This window comes from Dipodomys ordii, unplaced genomic scaffold, assembly GCF_000151885.1.
Source record: "Dipodomys ordii isolate 6190 unplaced genomic scaffold, Dord_2.0 Scaffold55, whole genome shotgun sequence".
Classification (NCBI taxonomy): Eukaryota; Metazoa; Chordata; class Mammalia; order Rodentia; family Heteromyidae; genus Dipodomys; species Dipodomys ordii.
The window spans coordinates 6,647,316-6,668,414 of record NW_012267271.1 but is presented as its reverse complement, the minus strand read 5'-3'; the positions used below and the strand labels follow the sequence as shown (position 1 = coordinate 6,668,414).

At 47.3% G+C, this 21,099-nt stretch overlaps 2 protein-coding genes across 2 annotated transcripts in view; both read right to left on the bottom strand.

The window, feature by feature from the left end:
* Nup214 (nucleoporin 214kDa) overlaps nt 1-14,262 on the bottom strand; it is a 70,120-nt gene extending 55,858 nt beyond the window's left edge. The window contains exons 1-11 of the mRNA XM_013021291.1: nt 14,163-14,262; nt 10,359-10,554; nt 9,222-9,373; nt 8,186-8,384; nt 7,469-7,539; nt 6,423-6,486; nt 5,669-5,772; nt 3,110-3,216; nt 2,278-2,344; nt 1,073-1,199; nt 508-669 (exon numbers count right to left, since the gene is read on the bottom strand). Of these exons, the coding sequence (XP_012876745.1) occupies nt 508-669; nt 1,073-1,199; nt 2,278-2,344; nt 3,110-3,216; nt 5,669-5,772; nt 6,423-6,486; nt 7,469-7,539; nt 8,186-8,384; nt 9,222-9,373; nt 10,359-10,554; nt 14,163-14,207 (1,294 nt within the window). The 5' untranslated portion in view covers nt 14,208-14,262. The remainder of the gene's footprint in view (nt 1-507; nt 670-1,072; nt 1,200-2,277; nt 2,345-3,109; nt 3,217-5,668; nt 5,773-6,422; nt 6,487-7,468; nt 7,540-8,185; nt 8,385-9,221; nt 9,374-10,358; nt 10,555-14,162) is intronic.
* A 4,311-nt stretch (nt 14,263-18,573) lies between these two features.
* Nucleotides 18,574-21,099, bottom strand: part of Aif1l (allograft inflammatory factor 1-like) — a 34,702-nt gene continuing 32,176 nt past the window's right edge. The window contains exons 4-5 of the mRNA XM_013021290.1: nt 20,788-20,950; nt 18,574-18,850 (exon numbers count right to left, since the gene is read on the bottom strand). Coding sequence (XP_012876744.1) covers nt 18,763-18,850; nt 20,788-20,950 — 251 coding nt within the window. The 3' untranslated portion in view covers nt 18,574-18,762. The remainder of the gene's footprint in view (nt 18,851-20,787; nt 20,951-21,099) is intronic.

Sequence of the window (21,099 nt, the reverse complement as noted above, 5' to 3'; positions counted from 1 at the left end):
CTAGTAGGACTCATGAACGCTCAACCGAGTAATGCAGGAACACACTGCAGTTAGTGTGGCATTGCAACACACACACTGCTGTGCTGGCAGTTAGGGTCCCCCCCCCCCCCCGCTCACTCAGATCCCCACCTCCACACATTAGTTACAAGCAATGCCACCTGGGGACCAATGGTTCAAGCCTATAATCCTAGCTACTCAGGAGGTTGAAATCAGAGGACTGCAGTTCGAAGCTAATTTGGGCAGACAAATCTACCTCCAGCTCATCAGCAAAAAGCCAGAAGTGGAGGTGTGGCTCAAGTGGTAGAGTATCAGCTGTGGGCTTTCTCTAAAAGTAACAGTTGGAGAATGGCCCTGGAAGTGAAAGACGGCCAGGCTGTATATGCATGTGGGAGAAGGTGTCCTGGCTGGTGAGGGTGGCTTCACGTGCCCCTGGCACCTTACACGGTCATCACTGGAGACACACCTGGGCCACCTAGGGTGCCAGCCTGGGCAGGCAAAGGCACGTACCTGAGGACTTTGGCTGTCGCTCCCCTTCTAATGAGAGCCGCTCCGGGGTCCTGATTAGGGACCTAACCCCAGGATTTTGATTAATCATATAGAATGGACAGAGTACACCATCTGTTGAAAGTAACAGGAGAACTGGAGCAGGAGGAAGAGTCTTTTCATCATCTGTCAAAAAGGAAAACGAGGATGATTAGGGCAGCAAGTCGATTCAAGGGCTTGGAGTAACCACCTTCTCAATCTTGCTGTAACCAAGTACTGATGTGCAGTAGCAGCTTAGAGTAACACTCCCCGGGCAGCCACTGGGGAACTTGGGCAGAGAGACCAAGCTACAGTATCGAATGTATAGAATATGGCTCTTCGGCCATCTTCTAAAGTACACAGACATGTGCGTGTGTACGTAAACAGCACAGTGTCTGGCCTTGGTTTCATCACAAGTGTCTGCTCAAAGCAGCTTACAGTACACACCGGACCTCGCTGCAGGTGAGAGGAGCTGCACACACACCAGGCTTTCATGGGCACTGACTGCTACCATGGGAAAGCCTTGCTGCCCAGGCGCCATGCCACTTACTGATGGCGATTTCCACCTGGTTGGTATAATCGATGGCCACCCCCATAGGCAAGGAGTCATCACTCTTGTCTGTCACAGGCAGTTCGGCTCGACTAGAATCCTCCAGTAGCCAAGATTCCCAATTAATCTGGAAAATAAACATACATGTTTGGTTAAGAGCCTTGCACCGAAGCCTCCCCGGACCATTTAGATAGGAGAGAAGAAAAAGAACATCTCTCGGTTTTTATCATTACCATGGTGAGAAAGTGATAGGCAGTCAGTAAAAACCAGGCTCCAAATTACTTGGAGTGCATTAAGTGCATTTTCAATACCAAAGTTTATTGGGTTGTTTAACAAATCATAAGCTAAAAAGCATCTAATTTCTGACCAATTAAGATCTGACAGGATCTTCACAGGTTTCTCTTCCATAACTGAGGACCGTTTATTGTACACAGATGGTAAAACAGAACAAAGCAAAGCCTGAGCATCCAAGTGCACCGGGTTAGAGGTCGCAGATGGATCTGAAGAGAACCAAGGGCATTTGTTTTTGTGCAGGTCTTAGCCCTTAAACTCAGGGCCTGGATGCTCCCTATCGCTGATTTTTTTTCCGCAAGGCTGGTTCTCTACCACTTGAGCCACAGTTTCACTTCCAGCTTTTTTGGTGGCTAATAGGAGACGAGTGTCATGGACTTTCCTGCTGGATGGCTTCAGACCCTAATCCTCAGATCTCAGCCTCCTGAGTAGCTAGGATTATAAGTGTGAGCTACTACTGGTACCTGGCCAGAGAACTTTTTTTTTTTTTGTCAGTCATGGGGCTTGAACTCTGGGCCTGGGCGCTGTCGCTGTCTCTCAGCTCTTCAGCTCAAGGCTAGTGCTCTACCACTTGAGCTACAGAGCCACTTCCGGTTTTCTGGTGGTTTTATTGGAGATTAAGAGTTTCACGGACTTTCCTGCCCGGGCTGGTTTTGAACTGCGATCCTCAGATCTCAGCCTCCTGAGTAGCTAGGATTACAGGCGTGAGCCACCGGCGCCAAAGGGCTTTCTTAAAGATGCAGAAGGACTCCACTGACACACCACGTCTCTCCGTTGCAACAGCTGCACCATCAGGTCTAAGGCTCTGTGCTCACCCAGAAGCCCATGAATAAGGAGGAGGCCTTGTCTCAGACTCGGCCACACAGTCAAACCCTGCAAATCATGGTCAGAAAAGTGACAAAGGGGGGACTTACCTGATCACTCTGGCGAGCGAGGATACTAACTTCTGTGGAAGCTGCAGACGCTGCCAGCACTAAATCCCTTAGGAATACAACGAGAAGACAATTACAGTCAAGCCCATGTACAGCGCTGAGGCTCCAGGGTCCACAGTAATCCCCGAGAGGGCCAGGCTTCCTATCCGACTGAAGAAAGGAGAAGGTTCTACATGTACACCTGAGCTTTCTATTTCCTGAGGTAAAAGCCTGAGGAATCCACCCACTGCCCACCTGGGAGGCACATGACAGAATCAAGTCAGGTCCACAACAAACAGAATACCCAAAGCAGGGGAGGAAACTTAACCTGTGGTAGAGAGAAACCCCTAGAAGGCCCTTTAAATGTAAGTACTTTTCAGAGTCATCACTGGAGATACTGATAAAAGTGGATTTTTTGTGTGTCAGTACTGGAACTTGAAATCAGGGCCTAGGCACTGTCCCTTGGCTTTTTCGCTCAAGGCTAGCATTCTCTTCCATTTGAGCCACAGCTCCATTTCCAGCTTTTTGGTAGTTAAATGAAGATCAGAATCTCAGACTTTCCTACCTTTGAACCAAGATCCTCAGATCTTAGCTTCCTGAGTAGTTAGGACTATAGACATGAGCCAGAAGTGCCTGGCAAAACACTTAAATTTTTCTTTTTTCTTTTTTTTAGGAAAGTACATATTCTACGTAAGTCAAGACTGAGGAAACAGAAGCAGTCATCAGAAGATAGGAGACAGTGTCTGTTGAAAACACCAGGGCATCTCAGCCGTGCTCTCCTGGCGAGACCCAGCACGCAGGTGCAGGCCAAGGCCTCCAGCGAGCCTGCGCTCACCATTCTTCGATGTAGTGGAGGTAGTAATGGTGTTGTCGTTCAGTGCAGCTGCCGTAGCAGGGCTCCATGAAGTTGACAAATATCTCTGGGTGCTTCTCTTCCTTTTTCTATAAACAACACAGTGAGAAAAATAGCTCATGTGCAATTTTTCTTGAATCACAGATAGTTCACCTCAAAAGGTAAAATGGAGTTTTATGAGAAAATCTAATTAAGAATTGAGAAAACCTGTTTACGTTGTATGGAAATCTATGTGCAAATAACAGACCAGGTTTAATGGCAGCTTTGAGTAGCACAGGGCGAAGAGGCGTTAGCCACAGAGCACACCACATTCACACTCTGTTCTGTCATTTTCCGGCTACAGGACCAGCAGGGCAGATCCTCTCTGCTACCAAGCCTACAGAGTAGGTGCTCAATGCAAATTGAGGGAAGTCTCAGTATTCAATAAAGACCCCTAATATTACAATTTTAAATTCGACCTTATCAGGAACTCAACAGTTATTACAAGACATTCTACCTGACTGATCAAGACCAAAGAAGACACTGCTATATGTACTAACATCATGTTGGGTAGTCCCACAGGTGGCATAAACAGATACAACTTGCCTAAAAGAGACCACTGCAATGTCGACAAAAGCTTACTAAAAATTCATAGCCAGGCGTTGGTGGCTCACACATGTGATTCTAGCTACACAGAAAGCTGAAAGCAGAGGGTCATTATTCAAAGCTAGCAAAAAAGTCCATGACACTTTTGTTTCCAATTAACCACCAAAAAGCTAGAAGTGGAGCTATGGCTCAAGTAATACAGCAAAAAAGAAAAAAAGGTTCAGGAACAGTGCTCAAGCCTTGAGCTCAAACCCCAGAACTGGCATGCATACACACACGTGTGCTTACTCTTACACACACACACGTAGCCAGAAGTAGAGCTGTAGCTCAAATGGTAGAATGTCAGCCTTGAGTGAAAAAGCTAAGGGGTCAGTGCCCAGACCTTGAGTTCAAGCCCTAGTACTGGCAAAATAATAAAGAGAAAGATTCCAATTCACTAAGTATTTAAAATCAAGGTGGCAAAGCACAGCAACCAGTATATTTATTGACAAATTCTGTTCTAAAATATCAAGTAATTTCTAAATAGTAGGAGCCAAAGATTTTTTTTTTTTTTGGTCGGTCATGGGGCTTGAACTCAGGGCCTGGGTGCTATTCCTCAGCTCTTCAGCTCAAGGTGAACACTCTACCACTTGAGCCACAGCGCTACTTCTGGTTTACTAATTGGAGGTGAGAGTCATGGACTTTCCTGCTCCAGCTGGCTTTGAACCACGACCCTCAGATTTCAGTCTCCTGAGTAGCTAGAATAGAGGGCGTGAACCATTGGTGTCTAGCTGAGATTTTTTTTTTTTAAGATGGCTGGACTTTGAAAGCTAATTGTGCATCAGTTGTTTTTCAGATGCCATTGTGATTTAGTAATGTTTTTTAGATCTTGTTGCTATATCCTCTATCTTCAAAATGACTCACTCCCTCATTCCATCTGGTTCTCTGCTCAAGTGACGCCTCGGGAGTGGCCACAGTGACCACATCCACAAGTCTAGTCCCTCTTGTCCCACACTCTGCTCCTCACGCCCTGGACCAGCACCAAAGCCAACATTCATCAGCATGGGGCAGACTCAAATGCAAAGCCTTTTCCTCGGTCACCTCTGCGTGCTCAGTTTTAAAGCAACACCTAATATATTGTATACACTGGTTAGACATTTGGCAAATAAATGAAGTAAGTCTGTGGTGCTAGGGATTGGACACAGGGCGTTACACAAGACAAGCTCTCTACCACTTGAGGGCTATGCTTCCAGCCCAAATAAGTGTAAGAATTAAAAAAAAAAAAATCAAGGGGAGGGGGGAGGCTGGGAAGGGATGTGAAGGGTAAACAAAGGAGGAGGATGCAATGCTTGGTAAGAAATGTATGCATTATCCTGCCCATGTAATTGTAACCCCTCTGTACAGTATGTTCACAAATAAAATTAAATTTTAAAAAAATCAAGATACTCTCTTGCTTTTCTAAAATATTTTCATCATTTTAACTAATCTTCACAATTTAGGGGCTTGGGATATAGCTCAGAGTAGAGCACCTGCTGAGCATGCACAAGGCCCTGGGTTTCATCTCCAGTACCACAAAACAAACAAAAGAGGGCTGGGAAGGTGGCTCAGTGGTAGAGTGCTTGCCTTGCATTCATGAGGCCCTGGGTTCGATTCCTCAGCACCACATAAGCAAAAAGAAAAAAGCTAGAAGTGGCGCTGTGGCTCAAGTGGTAGAGCACTAGCCTTGAGCTGACAAGCTGAGGGACAGCACCCAGGCCCAGAGTTCAGGCCCCACAACAGGACCCCCCCCAAAGAAACAAACAAAAGAAATCTGTTTTACATATTTTTACATCTGAACTAGCTCTAAGTAGACACTGGGTCCCCTGGCCCGTGCGCAGCCCTGAGACCTTACATCAGAAGCTGCACTGTCACACACATGAGAAGGGCTCTGAAACTGAGGTCTAACTTTGGGAAGAGGCGATCCTGTCATCTGCTTACCGGAAGTAGAGCCATCACTACATCTGGACACGTTTCCAAGGTGCCATCCGCAGCAGCATATACGATTGTGAAGACATAGGTACCGATCCAGAGCACATCTAAAACTGGAAAGACCCCATCCCGTCTAATCAGTAATCAAATCACAGTCACACACCTGACATCGGAATAGCTGCCCTTTGCTCTGAAAGTTAACATGCAATGGGTAAACACTGTAAGGGTCCAGATTTTATCAACCAAATATTAATGCAGAGACAAACAATAAAGAGGCCCAGATTCATTCAAAGCTGCAGCTCGTTTCTGCTGGATTATAATCAGAGCAAGGAATAAAAGTCTCATAAAGTCAGGATCCATTTCAAGATCTTTTTTTTGGGGGGTTCGGTCATGGGGCCTGAACTCTGGGCCTGGGCGCTGTCCCTCAGCTCTTCAGCTCAAGGCTAGCACTCTACCACTTGAGCTACAGCGCCACTTCTAGCTTTTTTCTTATGTGGTGCTGAGGAATCGAACCCAGGGCCTTGAGCATGCAGGGCAAGCGCTCTACCACTGAGCCACCTTCCCAGCCCCCATTTCAAGATCTTGACTTACAGGGGACACTGACTTAACCAGCTGATGCGTAGTAGAATCATGCAACAGCATCATGAGGTAGGTGGACACCAGTACTCTCCGCACATACGGGGTACATCTCATGATCTGACTGTTTTTACTAGACACAGCATCACATGATAGGTCAGCCAATAAGGAAAACAGTGGTACATACCTCTGACAGGATGATCTGACTCATAAAATGGAGGACAAGGGATGACTTTTTTTTCTTGTAAAGTCTGAAAGAAATTAAAAAAAAAAATAAATGTAACAATCCCTAAACCAATGAAACTGTCAAATCTGAAACAGAGTATCCTAGGTGTAGTGGCACAGGCTTGTAATCCCTTCACTGAAGCTAAGGAAGGAGGATCACAAATTTGAGGGTAGCCTGGACTACATAGTAAGTTCAAGGCCAAACAGACCCTGTCTCAACAAAACCAAACAGGAATATTGTCTACTCCTAGGGTTCTATCCTGGAGAACACTTGCAGAAACATCTTCAGATGCAGATAATGGAGGCGTTCAATGCAGCAAAGTTAATGGTGCTGCAGAAGACCATCAATAATGAGATGGATTGTGGAGCCATCTATGCTATGAACTACTGCATAGCCAGCAAAGAGAATAAAGTGGCTCTAGATACAGTAAACTGAAAAAAGGCCTCAATAGAAAAAAAGTAAAAAGGGAAATAGCAAAACTAGAATGAAAACCAAAGCACTGTGTCTTTGTACTTGTATTCCATTACTCCAGAAGAGCTAAGTTTGAGGCCAGCCTAGGCAAAAGTTAGCTAGACTCCCTCTCATCCCAATCAATAAACTGGTATGGTGTTCTACATGCCTGATCCCAGCTACATGAGACACATATAGGAGGGTAAAGTCCAGGATTGTTCAGACGAAAAAATAGAAGACTCTCTTGGGAAGTTAACTCCACCAAAAGGGTTGGAGGTATGCTCAATGGCAGACACTCCCCCTAACAAGGGCAAGACCTTGAGTTCAAAACGTAGTACTGCCAAAAAACAAAGTAAAACCTTTTTAGATGCTAATGTCTCCTTTTTTTTTGCTGGTCTTAGGGCTTGAACTCTGGGCCTGGGTACTGTCACTCAAGTGGTAAAGAGTATGTATAGTTCTGAGTTCAAACCACAGTACTGGCGGAGGGGAGAGGAAAATAACAGCAAAGACGCTCTGAAACCAGAAGAGAAGTTCTGAAGTCTCAGGAGCGGACTTACAGGAAGGTACTGCACCACAGTTCCGTTCTGCTTTCCCACTGCCAGCTGCTTTCCCTTGGGGCTCCAGCACACTGGAGAAGAGGAGAAGGCCATTGTTGAGACAGAAGAAAATAAAACGGAGCAAGGCAGTGAACCCAAGCGCTTTACAGCTTCCCAGTCATCATTTCCCATTCCTCTGTCAGGACACAGGACTGACGATCAGCTCATCAGCAAAGGGAGCAGAGAAAAAACATTTTAATGACCAATTTACTATGCCTTGTCACTGGGTCACTGAATGGAAGCTACAAAGGCTTTTTCAGCAGAGTGCGGAGCATAAACCCCTCATCTTTAGATGACATGAGGAGAATGGAGAATGTCTGGAAATGTCTAGAAATAACTGTTGGTGGTTCTATTTCTTCCTAATGCTTTTCCCATGAAGGTAAAAAAATGACTTTCACCTCAGATTCAGAAACAATTACTCTCAGAAACACAACTCTAAATGAGGGGGTGCTAACAGCTTTTTCACTATAAAGTATTTCCTTCTCTAGATAACTCGAGCACATTCAAATTAATTCATGTGTGGTATTTGGCTTCAAGGACATTAACTATGGAAATAAAGAATCCTCCCCCTTCTATGCCAAAAACTCCCCACCAAAACCATTCCCTTTACTTCCAGAAGTTAATTTTCAGGTAGATCACATAACCGCATGTTATGGTGTGGATGTGGTCATTACCTACCCGACGTAACTGCCACTGAGGGAGGGAGAGTGGCGCACACTTTCACCGCATCTGTGACTTGCAGGACAGCAATGCTGCCATCAGCCACACAAACGGCCACCATGGAGGGGACCGTAGGGTTCCATTTCATATCAATCACCATGCCGCCAGCATCCTTCTGGAGCTTGTGGTAGGCAAATGGGCGTTTTTGCTGTTTTGCCTTTTAAAACAAATGCACAAAAGCAAAATACATTGACCAATTACTAGACATACAGAGGCACTTAATATTCAAAGTGAACTAGTGAATCTACAAGTTTTCTTAAATCACAGCAATCTATTACAGATAATTTCAACAAAACTGGAAAATGGCAATCCATTGCTCAGAGGAACTTCTGGCTGCCAAATGCACCAATGAGGACACTCGGCAACTAGTAGATACAACACTAAAATCAAGGCTCTGCTTCCTGAACAGTAGCTCGCAAGGGAAAATAACTGTACCTACTAAGTGAGGCTACGGTAGGCATGGGAAAGGATAAGGCACACGAACACTTAGTCCAGAGCACAGTCAGTATTCACACCATTGGCACCATTCTTAAACTCCATAAAATGGAAGCACAGCAGCAGCAAGCCAAAGACCAAAACATAGGGCCTCTCACCTTGTCCGTTAACTCTAGGGCCTTTGGCAGGTCACCTAAGCCTGTCTGCGTGGTTGTCGTCCATGTAAATGAGTAATGACGCCACTTCAGGGAAGGCAGTAAATCACAGAGTTTACTGAAGTCCCTTCAATCTCAAAGGCCTATGATTCTACAGGAATCCTTGTGGTGGTGGTTATAGGCTTGAACTCAGGGCCTCGGCGTTGCCCCTGAGCCTCTTTGTACTCAAGGCTAGCATTCTACCACTTGACCCCAGCACCACTTCCAGGAAACCATTTTTCCACCCTTAGTTTTCAAGTCTACAGAATGACTCCGAGGGTCAACTTGAGAAACTTGCAAATTTAACTCACAGGAAGAAATCTCCTCGGGCTCTCATGCTGGTAATTCAGGCTGCCAGTTCTTACCTCATTTGAGAATGTGCGAACATCAAAAAAGGCGATAATGGAGCCATATTCACTGGACATCATGCACACAGACAGCGTAAGGTTATCACAGCTCAGGGCCAGGTGATGGATTGGGAATTTCATAGGAACCAGCAAGCTTTGGACTTTATCAACTTTTATGAAAGAATTAAAAAAAAAAAGACAAAGTATAGAGTCACAAGCCTTTTATGTAAATGAGAAATAACTTTTGCTTCTTGTAAAGATACCCGCAGATGCCCAGGCATCCAGATAAAATCACATCCCCCCCCCCCGTTTTTTTGCTGTTCCTGCAGCTTGAACTCTTGACCTAGGTGCTGTCCCTGAGCTGCTATTTACTTGAGGCTAGTGCTCTACCACTTGAGCCATAGCTCCCTTTTTTTTCTGGTAGTTTACTGGAGATAATCTCACTGACTTTCCTGCCTGGGCTGGTTTCAAACTGCAATCCTCAGATCTCAGTCTCCTGAATAGCTAGGATTACAGGTATGAGCCACTGGCACCTGGTAAATATTATATATATTTGTCAGTCGTGGGGCTTGAACTCTGGGCCTGGGCGCTGTCCCTGCACTCTTCAGCTCAAGGCAAGTGCTCTACCACTTGAGCCACAGTGCCACTTCCAGTTTTCTGGTGGTTAATTAGAGGTATGAGTCTCACAGTCTGTCCTTGCCTGGCTGGCTTTGAACCATGATCCTCAGATCTCAGCCTCTTGAGTAGCCAGGATCACAGCCTGGCTAAATCTTAGTCTGACACTGAATGTCTCAGGCACTCTTCCTCATACAAAATGGGGGCACCTGTGACTGTTGACTTTTTTGAAAATGTTTTTGCAACAATGCTACGAATAGTACACATTCCTATTTGCTTGGAAGGTTCTGCTATGCCAACTAAAAAGATTAACAAAAGGTTTCTCCCACAGAGCCAGAGCTCAAGCTCCAATGAGCAAAATGGAAGTACCACATAGTGGTTCATTTTTTTCCTCTGAGCTCAGACGAGCAGAGAAAACTAGGAAAGCTTCTGGCATCCTACCAGGCCCTTTGTCACCTTGGAGCTCGCAGGACTCAGGAAGAGCCATTTGATGCCACCATGTCCCTATTTCAGATATGTGACATAAATCGAGGAACTTACCTATTTTATTGGGATCATCTCCAGGTTTGTTTTGAATAAGAAGGTTTCTAGTAGGAAAAACTTGCAAACCACGGGCTCCTCCAGCAAAGAGCAGACCATACTTGTTAGACATGGCAAGCAGGTTTGAGCGCTCCTTGGGTAACTCTTCTGGAGTGTCGAAGATTCTCACCTTCCTCAATGCTCTAAACTGAAAATCCTGTTTTGGAGATCAAAACAAAATCAATTTGGGGACAGAGGAAACTAACTCATGTCTAATGTATTCCATGGACTCAATTTCAGTGTAATGAAAATAAGCTTCTTATCCCAGGCAACTGAGCATCTCCACTCTTTAGACTTCCTGTGCTCTGACAACACCTGGCATAATGTTTATTAGTACCTTTTAAATGAAATAATGATGAAAAAAACTCCAGGAAGCCTTCCTGGACTAATCCCGCTTCTTTTCCTTTCTGGAATTCCCAGTTGTATTTCTTTCTTTCTTTTTTTTTTTGTTGGTCGTGGGTCTTGGGGTTGGGCACTATCCCTCAGCTCTTCAGCTCAAGGCAAGCGCTCTTCCAGTCTTCTAGTGGTTTATTGGAAATAAGAGTCTCACAGACTTTCCTGCCCAGGCTGGCTTTGAACTGTGATCCTCAGATCTCAGCCTCCTGAGAAGCTAGGATTACAGGCGTGACCCACCGGTGCCCGGCCCCAGTTGTATTTCTTATCTGAATCACCAAACTTACAATCATGTCCTTGTCCATGGTATTACATTGCCTCATGACCTGGTGTAGGTCTACACGAATTATTGTTATATTCTGAAAGCATCACTGGAATTTCCAGTGCAGTCCTTAGCAAACACAGAAATCCCAAGATCTGGCTTCCTTGTATCAAACGTAACAAAATCATATCTTAGAAGAGGATATGGCCAATCTCTCAGTGTTGAAAACTCAAGTACAAAACCCTTACCACAGGCTACAAGGCCAGGTGTGGGTTTGCCCCATGAATTCGGTGCTCACAATGCTCCAGTTCGCACAAGCTGGCCACTGTCTCTGCCACCTTACATTACTGACTTTCAGTTTCCATTTCCTACATTTTCAAGTTCCTTAGCACCTTGGAGCTTTCAAATCTAACTGAACTGAATATTCAATCTTCCTTGGCCTCCTACCAATGCCTACTCACACTGGCTTCTACAAATTTATCTACACGCTTTCAAGAACAATTCTGAGTACTGACCCTTCATTAAAACAAACAAACAAAAAATCTTAAGTTTACCCATCACTTGACTGAGCCATACTATATAGCATTATTTTTCTTCAACTTTTTTTTTTTTTTTTTTTGGTTCGTCATGGGGCCTGAACTCTGGGCCTGGATGCTGTCCCTCAGCTCTTCAGCTCAAGGCTATCTCTCTACCACTTGAGCCACAGTGCCACTTCCGGTTTTTTCTGATTACATGGTGCTGAGGAATTGAACCCAGGGTCTTGTGCATGCAAGGCAAGCACTCTACCACTGAGCCACCTTCCCAGCTCCTTCTTCAAATCTTTTTTTCTGGTTGTTGTTGCTGGTCATGGGGCTTGAACTCTGGGCCTGGGCGCTGTCCCTCAGTTCTTCAGCTCAAGGCTAGTGTCCTACTGCTTGAGCCACAGTGCCACTTCTGGCTTTTTTTTGCTTATGTGGTGCTGAGGAATCGAACCCAGGGCCTCATGCATACGAGGCAAGCACTCTACCACTGAGCCAACTTCCAAGCCCAACTCTGTATTTGTTTTGTTTGGGTTTTTAGCAGTACCTGAATTTGAAGGGCCTTTACTTACCTGGCAGGTGCTCTATCACTTGAGCCATGCCAGCCCTTTGTGCTTTCCTCACTTTTCAAGTAGGGTCTTACCTTCCATGTCCAGACCTCCTATGTGTGATCCTCCTATTCACACACACACATCCCAAGAAGCTGGGATGACAGGTGCATGCCACCACTCCCAGCTTTTTCATTGGGGGTGAAGGGGAGCAAGTCTTACTTTTTGCTCAGGCTGGCCACAAACCATAATCTTCTCAATCTCTGTCTCCCAAGTAGCTAGGATTACAAGCTTGAGCCACCTCACCTAACAATCTATGTTTACTCTACATCTGTTAAAGCTCAAGTGAAATATTCTTAATCCCAGCTGATTATGATGGGAACAACTCACTCAACTTTCTAGGTAAGACCATTACCATGGTTTCCTCAGAGACTCAAATTTTTGTCTTTTTGAGATTCTCTTTTATGTTGTTCCAAGACCAGGACTCAAACTCAGTACTTGATGTTTTGTTCATTGGCTGGCACTTTGCCAACTGAGCTATTTCTCCATCTCCCTTTTTGAAATTACCACCTTCAGTTTGTGGTTCCCTAGAATATCTGAGGAATATGAGACATCCCACCAACAGTATAGCCCAAAAGGGAAGAGATAAACGCTGTTAAATATGGTACCAATCACTATCCCCACGTGCATTTTGCAATCTGTTGCTCCTATAAATGCCTAAAGTGTTGGTGAAACTTGCTTTTAGCTGTTTTCTTAAAATAGCTCATTCTCTATTAATTAAACTGAGAGACTTATTAATAGATAGGAAGAGAAGGGGTAGGGGGGAAAAAAGGGGGAAAAAAAGGGTGAGCTAGGCACCAGTGGCTCATGCCTATAATTCTAGCTACTCAGGAGGCTAAGATCTGAGCATCTTGGTTTAACACCAGCCCTGGCAGACAAATCCATGAAAGACTTATCTACAATCAACTGGCAAAAAATGGACGTGTAGATCAAGCAGTAGAGTTCCAGCCTTGAACAGGTAAAGCTAAACAAGCCCACAAGAGACTGAATTCAAGTCCCTAAATTGGCACAGAAAAAAAAATAACTTTTGTAATATATTGCAAGTATATATGAAAATAACATAAACTCAGCTGTGTGTGGGTACTGGCTGGAGAGGGTTAGGCTAATAAGGATGGAGGTTGGATATGGGTTAAATAGATTATTTGCATCTATGAAAACATAACAATGAAACCTACTAAATTATGTGAGAAAGTGGACAGAGTGTCAGAGGTGGTCGGACTGACTGGAGCATGTGGAAATCTAACAATGAAATTGTTATATATGTTATGACAAGGTTACAAGTGAACATACATAACGATCACGGGAACATCCTTGGGAACACTTGATCCTCCTGTTAGTCCCCTGACTTCAGGCTGACTTCCGGTGGCCAACTCGTCCAAATAACGGATTTTGCAGGGTACTTTAGGCAAGTCTGGACTACCTTCCAGCAGCAAGCACTGCAGTAAGCTTTAGTAAGAGGAGTCTTGGGCTGGGAAGGTGGCTCAGTGGTAGAATGCTTGCCTAGCATGCATGAAGCCTTGAGTTCGATTCCTCAGTACCACATACCCAGAAAAGGGCAGAAGTGGTGCTGTGATTCAAGTGGTAGAGTGCTAGCCTTGAGCACAGAGAGGCTGAGGGACAGTGTCCAGGCCCCAGGATTGGCGAAGAAGGAGGAGGAGTCTTACATGAGCCTGGCTGTCAACCCCTTGTCAACTGTAACTTTGGATCAAGCAGTTTGCTGGAGATGACTTCCACAGCGCCTGGCTCGTAATAAACGCTCAATAAGGATCAGCTAACATCTCTAGGGCGACCGCCACCCCAGAGGGGTCAGGATAACTCCGGGGCGTGTCCAAGGCCCCCTGGGGCAGGTAGGCGGCATTTGCCCGCGGCAGGACCTGCTGGAGGCTCGCGGCGCGCTCCGCGCTCCGGGGAAACCGTCCAAGTGGGAGGCGGGGCCTCAACCCCAGGACCCAGGAAGGGAGGGAGGCCCCGGTCAATCGCTCACCTTCATCTCCCGCTCAGGGATCATGGCGTCCATTTCGTCTCCCATCGTGCCGTCCTCAGCTTGTCCAAGCGGCCGCCGCGACCACCTGCGGCCTTCTTCACCCAGCCTGGGCCGCTCGGAAGCCAACCTCCTTTTTCCAGCGCCGGCGGCGCGCGACGTACGCGCACTTCCGGCACCAGTTGATGACGTCAAGAGGCCCCGTCAGTAGTGAGGCCCGGGAAAGCTTCGGGGGCCCTCCGAAGTCGCGGGCGCGCCAGGCCGCCAGCCCCAGTGAGCGGGCTCGGAGGGTTGTGGGCGTGGCCACGGCAGCGCGCCTGCGCACTGGAGCCACGCGTAGTTTCTTTTCAAACAGTGCGCGGCTTAGCTCAGATTCATTCATTCATTGAGGGGCGCCGGCCTGGGCGCTCTGGGCTGGTTTTTCCTTCTGGCTGTTTTGAGTTGTTTATTAGAGATAAGACTCTTGGAGTTTCCTACCCCGGCTGGCTTCGAACCATGATCCTCAGGTCTCAGCCTCCTAGGGAGTTAGGATTACAGGCGTGAGCCACCGGCGCCGGTGCTGCTTTCAGCTTTTGGCTGGTTAATTGGATGTAAAAATCTCACCGACTAAGGCCTGGCTACTCAAGGGGTTGAGATCTGAGGATCACGGTTCAAAGCCAGCCCAGACAGGAAATCTGTGAGACTCTTATCTCCAAGAAACTACCAGAAAATAGGAAGTGGCGCTGTAGTTCAAGTGGTAGAGTGCTCGCCTTGAGCAAAAGAGCTCAGGGACAGCGCCCAGGCCCTGAGTTCAAGTACCACCACTGGTCCCCTTGCCCCCTCCCCCCAAAAAAAGTTTCAACTTTACTGCTTGGGTTGGTTTTGAACCTAGGTCGTCAATTCTCAGCCTCCTGAGCCCCTAGGATTACAGATGTGAACCACCAGTGCCTGGTTCATAGCCTTTTTTTTTTTTTTGGTCAGTGGTAGGGCTTGAACTCTGGGCTTGGGCGCTGTCCCTGAGCTCTTCAGCTCAAGGCGAGCGCTCTACTGCTTGAGCCACAGCACCACTTCCGGTTTTTCGAGTGGTTTATTGGAGATAAAAGTCTCATGGACTTTCCTGCCTGGGCTGGCATTGAACTGCGATCCTCAGATCTCAGCCTCCTGAGTAGCTAGGATGACAGGCGTGAGCCACCAGCGCCCGGCTTTTCATAGCCTTTTTGACTCAGTATTATTGCTAACTTCCAACTCTGAGAATTTAAAAATCCATCCAAGGGACTTCTTTCAAGAGGGGTTCAAGTTTTTTTTGGGGGGGGGTAGTAGGGAAGTAAAGGAAGTAAAGAACCGTCTAAGGATAAAAGCCAAGGCCAATTTTCCCTCCCTTCAAGGTTGCCATTTCCTGGGCAAGATCCATATCTACTTCTCACCAGTGGATTTATGCTGAATGCTGTGCAAAAACACTTTAGATGTGTTAGCTCATTTAACCTTCAAGACTGGTCACCTGGGGATTTATTAACATTTAATTGGTGGTATAAAGGAAACCTCAGAGAAGCAAATAAAATTCTCCAGTGGTTTTCAGCCAAAAAGTGGAGGCAGGATCAGAAATCAGACCAAGTACCAATGCTTCACGCCTGTAAACCCTAGCTACTCAGGAAGCTGAGATTTGAGGATTCTGGTTGAAAGTCAGCAGGAGCAGACAAATCCCAGAGGCTTTTATTTCCAATTAATCACAAAAAGTTGGATGTAGAGGTGTGGCTCAAGTGGTTGAGTGTCACCCTTGGGTACAAAAGCTAAGGAAGTGTGCAAGGCCCCAAGTTCAACTCCTACATTAAAAAAAAATGAGACCATGTAGGTACACTAAGAATTTAGTCTCACACAGCAGAAACTCATGTAGCAGATGATAAATGCTCTAGGTTCCTGCCTTGGAACTCATGGGCCCACTCAAGGGAAACACATTTCTGCTATTTACTGTTTGGTTTTCTGCTGGCTGCTTATCTACTCCAGCCTGCCCCGGTGCAATACAGAATAAGAACAGCACCGAACCAGCCTCTGGGACGCCTGTAATGTGAGGCTGTCTTTGACCTGCACACACAGGACCCCTGCATTCAATCTGCTACTGTGGTAGCCAGCTCTTCTGAATTTGCCAAGGCCATAATAATCCCCAAGACACATCAAGGAAGACACTGATTGATTGGTAAGCTTCATCTGGTTTATTTCAATCTGTATCCATGACATCCTACCCCACATACATACACACACATACACACACAACTTCATTCAACTGAATTACTCTTTCCTTTTGTGTCTTAGGGACAAAGCCATACCTGGCAGTCCCTGTGTTGCAAGTTACAACAGTTACATTTGGTCTTTTTCGGAAACAATACAGTCCATGTCCCTAACACTGAACCCTTGGCCAAAGAAGAGTCCCAGAGCCAAAAGCCGCAGCTAGAAATAACATGCAGACCCCCTTCCAGGGGGTCTAGACCCTCTTCCCCTTTCCCCCCAAACTGTTAAGCTCTACATTTCAGTGATGGGGGCTTGTGCCCCCATCCCCTGCAACAGGCCTTTCCCAGAGCACACTGAAATAAGCCTGGCTGGTGCGGTCTCCTTAGTGAAGCAGACACAGCTCATATGATCCTCAGAAGTCCCAGCCCATCCAGAGAGGGGCGGCGGGGCTGGAACAGACAATGGCTAATCTGGTATCCGAGGAAAAGACAGACAAGCTGGTGGAAGCAGGGAGGTTTTGATGTTCACAGGAAGGAATGTTTTTCCTGGGTTTAAACTGCAACTAGATCTGTGCATTTGAAGCAGCTCCTAAGGCTGAAGGTCAGCCAGTCACAGCCAAACAATCTCACTCCTGAACTGGTTGAGACCAGAGGATTAACTTGAGCCTCACACCCTGCCCACTTCATCCCCGCAAGCAGCTGTGGGACAGCACACTGTGCCTTTGATGACTAAGACTCTCAGGAGCTTCCAGTCCCCAGTCCTGTCCAACTTAAGGTTCTGAAAATACAGCCTGAAGATTCCTGCCCAGTGCTGGGCCAAGCCAGAACTCCCAGTACTGTAGAGCCATCACCCCCTACCCAACAATGCATTTGTCCGGGGAATCTGACCTGTGCCACTAGACTTGAATCCCATGAATCTGTCTGGCTTATGGTAGGCACTTAATACATTTCAATGAGTGAGCACCTCTGAGTCCTGAGTCCACATCAGGGTAAAGGACTCTTGAGGTTCCTGCTCAGCCCAGATGTGGGCAAGTTGGACACCTTCCCGTATGAGCTCTGAGAAGCTGGTCTCCATCAAGGCTTTCGCTTCAGAAGCTACAGAGAAGGCACATTACAGAGGCACAGGCCTAACGCTGTCTCAGGAGCCCTGGGAAAGTGAGTCCGTGCCGAGGACCTTCAGAGTACAGGATCCCTTCCCGGGAGACTGCCCCTCCTGTTCTCACCACTGATTTAATTAAGGCAAGGGAGAGGTGAGGTGACCACGCGGCTCCAGGCCTGGGTCTTCCATCTCCACATTAACCACCTGACCCTGGAAGGCCCTGCCTGGATCCCTCCAGACCAACACAGCGGAAACAGAAAGCCTGGCCTAGCCAACCTCCAGCGCAGAGCTCCTAAATCCTGTGAGGCTGGAAGAAAGGATACAGATGACCCCATCCAACCTCTAAGTCAAGCTTTTGAGCAACAGGGGAAAGGAGAGATGAGAAAACACCGTGGACACATCAGAGTCAGGACAAAGTGGGAGGACTTAAAGCTTGTAAGAGGTTCTCAATAAATATCTGTGGACTGTGAGGATGAATGAGTAAATGCATGGAAGGTAGGAGTAGGGTAGGAAGGCAAATAGAAGAAGCAGACTGCGATCAGAAAGGCAGCCTCCTGCTCAGGGCCCAGCTGCCCCAAGGAGCCCATCGTGCCAAGAACATGGAATTCATTCTCTCATCCTAGTCCCGCCTCTGCCTCAGAGGCCCTTCAGGGTCCTGGCAAGTGACAGCAGCTACACGGTTCCCCTGAGCTGCCTTTAAAGGTGTGACCACAAGGCCACAGAGTCCCTTGTTAAAGGGCTCCAGTGTTCAACCACCTTTCCTCCCCCTCCTTCTGTCATGTCCCTGAGCCTGAGCAGAGGCGAAGCACAACGGGGCATCTGTTGGGATGGTAGGGCACTGAGTGGCCACATCCTGGGTAGAGAGAAACACCGAAAGCCTGGAACTGTCCAAGGACACTTCAAGGACACCCTGCAACCTTCCTACTCCAGTCTTCTGAGTGGGAACCGGGGTCCTCACCAAGGCCAAGCTGCAGCCTGAACTTGGCTTCAGAGGCCTTCTAGAAAGATGGACAGGACAGTCTCATAGCATGGGAATATACTTCCAGCCCCGCTACCCTGGTTGGTTTTTGGTTTGCTGTCAGTCCTTCTGCATAGGGAAAGGCGAGAGAAGAGGCAGGGAGAAGTGAGGAAGGGGTCCCAAGGCTGTGTCCCAGCCCAGACCCTTCCCCCCCTTTAAGGCAGATAAGTTGTGCTTTACAAAGAGTTGAATCAAACAAACACACAACAACCAAACAAGACCAATCAAGAAGGGCAGTGAGGAGCGAGGGGCAGGAATGAGAGCCGGGGCGGTGCCCACAGGTCCTCAAGGCAGGCTGGCAATGTCTCTCTCTGGCGGTGGCCCTACTGGCTTAGGGCTGTTCTCGTTGGCTTTTCCTTCGAACATCATGACTCTAGTGTGGAGATGGAGGAAAGAAAACAAATCGGGATTAAGACTCTTGCCCTCATTCAGAGAGATTGTCCCAGCCTTCTTGTTGACTTTGTCCTTGAGCGTATGGCCCAAGCCTGTTCCCACTGCTCCTCATTAGAGCCCAAGGGGGTGGAATGGGGAAGGAGCTGTGATCCCCATTTTATAGAAGAGAAAATGGAGGCACAGAGTGGCAAAGTGGCTCCAAGAAATACACACACAGTCCCGGGCAGAGACAGGGACGATGCTCCAGGCATTGACTTCCAGCCCTTGTGTCTTCTAGACACGCTGCCTGGAAAAGACTAAACAAGGCTGGGCCAGGGCTCTGCTCAAGACCCCTACAAGACTTTAAAAACCTCCCCACAACACGGCAAGCCCAGTCTAAGGAGAAGAAAATAAAGGTTCAAAATGGAGCCTGGAGTCGGGGGAGGATGACCCGAATTCAAATGCCAGCCCTGCTGCTTCCCAGTTCCCAGTTGGGTAACTCAAGCCAAACACAGCCTCTCTGATCCTCAGCATTTCTCTGTGTTCATGGGGATGCTACCAGCTCTTCCCAGGCCAAAATGTGGGCTCCTTGTGCGTCAATGAACCCCCTTTGTAAAATGAGACAGACATTGTCCACTTTTGTACCTAAAAACAAGTGAGTTTTTCTTTTTCATAAAAGCTAGACGTGTCCTTTTCAGCTGTGACAAATGACAAGTTTCACCAGGGCCTCTCTAAGGAGGAGTACCTAGGATGTGAGGTTCATCTATAAATGTTGCTCATCAGCTGGGCATTAAGCTGAAATCATCACAAGTTGTTGCATCTGGACAGTGCTTTGTGGAGAATATGTATGATCAACCTCATTTTACAGTGGAAGAAACAAGCTCAGTCAGGGGTGTGCACGCCTTGTAATCCTAACACCTGGGAAGCTGAGGCAGGAGGATATCAGCTTGAAGCCAGCCTGGGTTACAAAGTGAGACTGTCAGAAGGGAAGGGAGGAAGGGAGGAGGAGAGGAAGGGAGGAAGGGAGGAGGAGAGGAAGGGAGGAAGGAAGGAAGGAAGGAAGGGAGGAAGGAAGGAAGGAAGAAGGAAGGAGGAAGGGAGGGAGGGAAGGGAGGGAGGAAGGAAGAAAGAAGGAAGGAGGGAGAGAGGGAAGGAAGGGAAGGGAGGGAAGGAAGGGAAGGGAAGGAGGGAGAAAACTGGGATTTGGGGCTTGTAGAGTTGAGCTAACTTGCCCAGGATCATTTAGGTAGTAATAGTTTCAAGATTCAAACTCCTAAGAGTTGATTGTGTGTGTGTGTGTGTGTGTGTGAGAGAGAGAGAGAGAGAGAGAGAGAGAGAGAGGGAGGGAGGGAGGGAGGGAGAGTCAGTACTGGAGCTGAAACTCAAGGACTCGTGCTTGTTTGGCTCAAGGCTGGCACTCTACTACTTGAGCCACACCTCCACGTCCAGCTTTTTTGTTTTAGTGGTTCATTGGAGATAAGAGTCTCTTGGACTTTTTTCTGCTCCGTCTGGCTTTGAACCTCGACCCTCAGCCTCCTGAGTAAGATTGCAGGTGTGAGCCACCAGTGTCTGGCTCCAAGAGCTGATTTTCAACTCTATCTTCATGCTCACAAAACAACCCAATGGAGATAGCAGAGTTGTCTTGACAAACAAGGAAACAGGCCTAGAAGATGTGGACAGTGGATCTGTCACCATGCACCTCCGCCACATTGCTGCCACTTCCTGGCCACTGCTCTGCTAATTTCCTCGGCAAGGCTCCCGCCAGCACAATCCTTTGACAATTAAGGAGAGAGTTCAGAGAAATCAAACCTCACACAGCTAGTTCCAGGCAAAGAGCTGCCTGCTGGCCAGGGAATGCAGCAGGGGAATGCATGGGGCCTCTTTCCCCATAGAATGACAGCGCCCCTCCCACTGGGCTCCCAGAAGTGAGGTACTCACAGTTTCAGGACAGCTGACCTTTTGCCCAGCATCATATTCACAAAGTCTCTGTAGGAGATGGTGTCGCTGACCCCACCTGTCACTTCTGAAATCATCTTCTTCATCTCCAGGTGAGTCTTCGGGACCCCCAGCTTCTCCATCATCCTCTTTAAAGACATCAGGTCTGCGGGAGGAGAAGCGCATCTGCTTAGTGGACACAGGCTGCTAAGGTGGAGCCCAGAAGTCAAGGATGTGCCATTCCCATTGGTTCTGTGGGATGTCATTTCCCAGCAGTCTGCAGCCAATGGTGTTTCTTCTCCCAGGAGGAAGAGT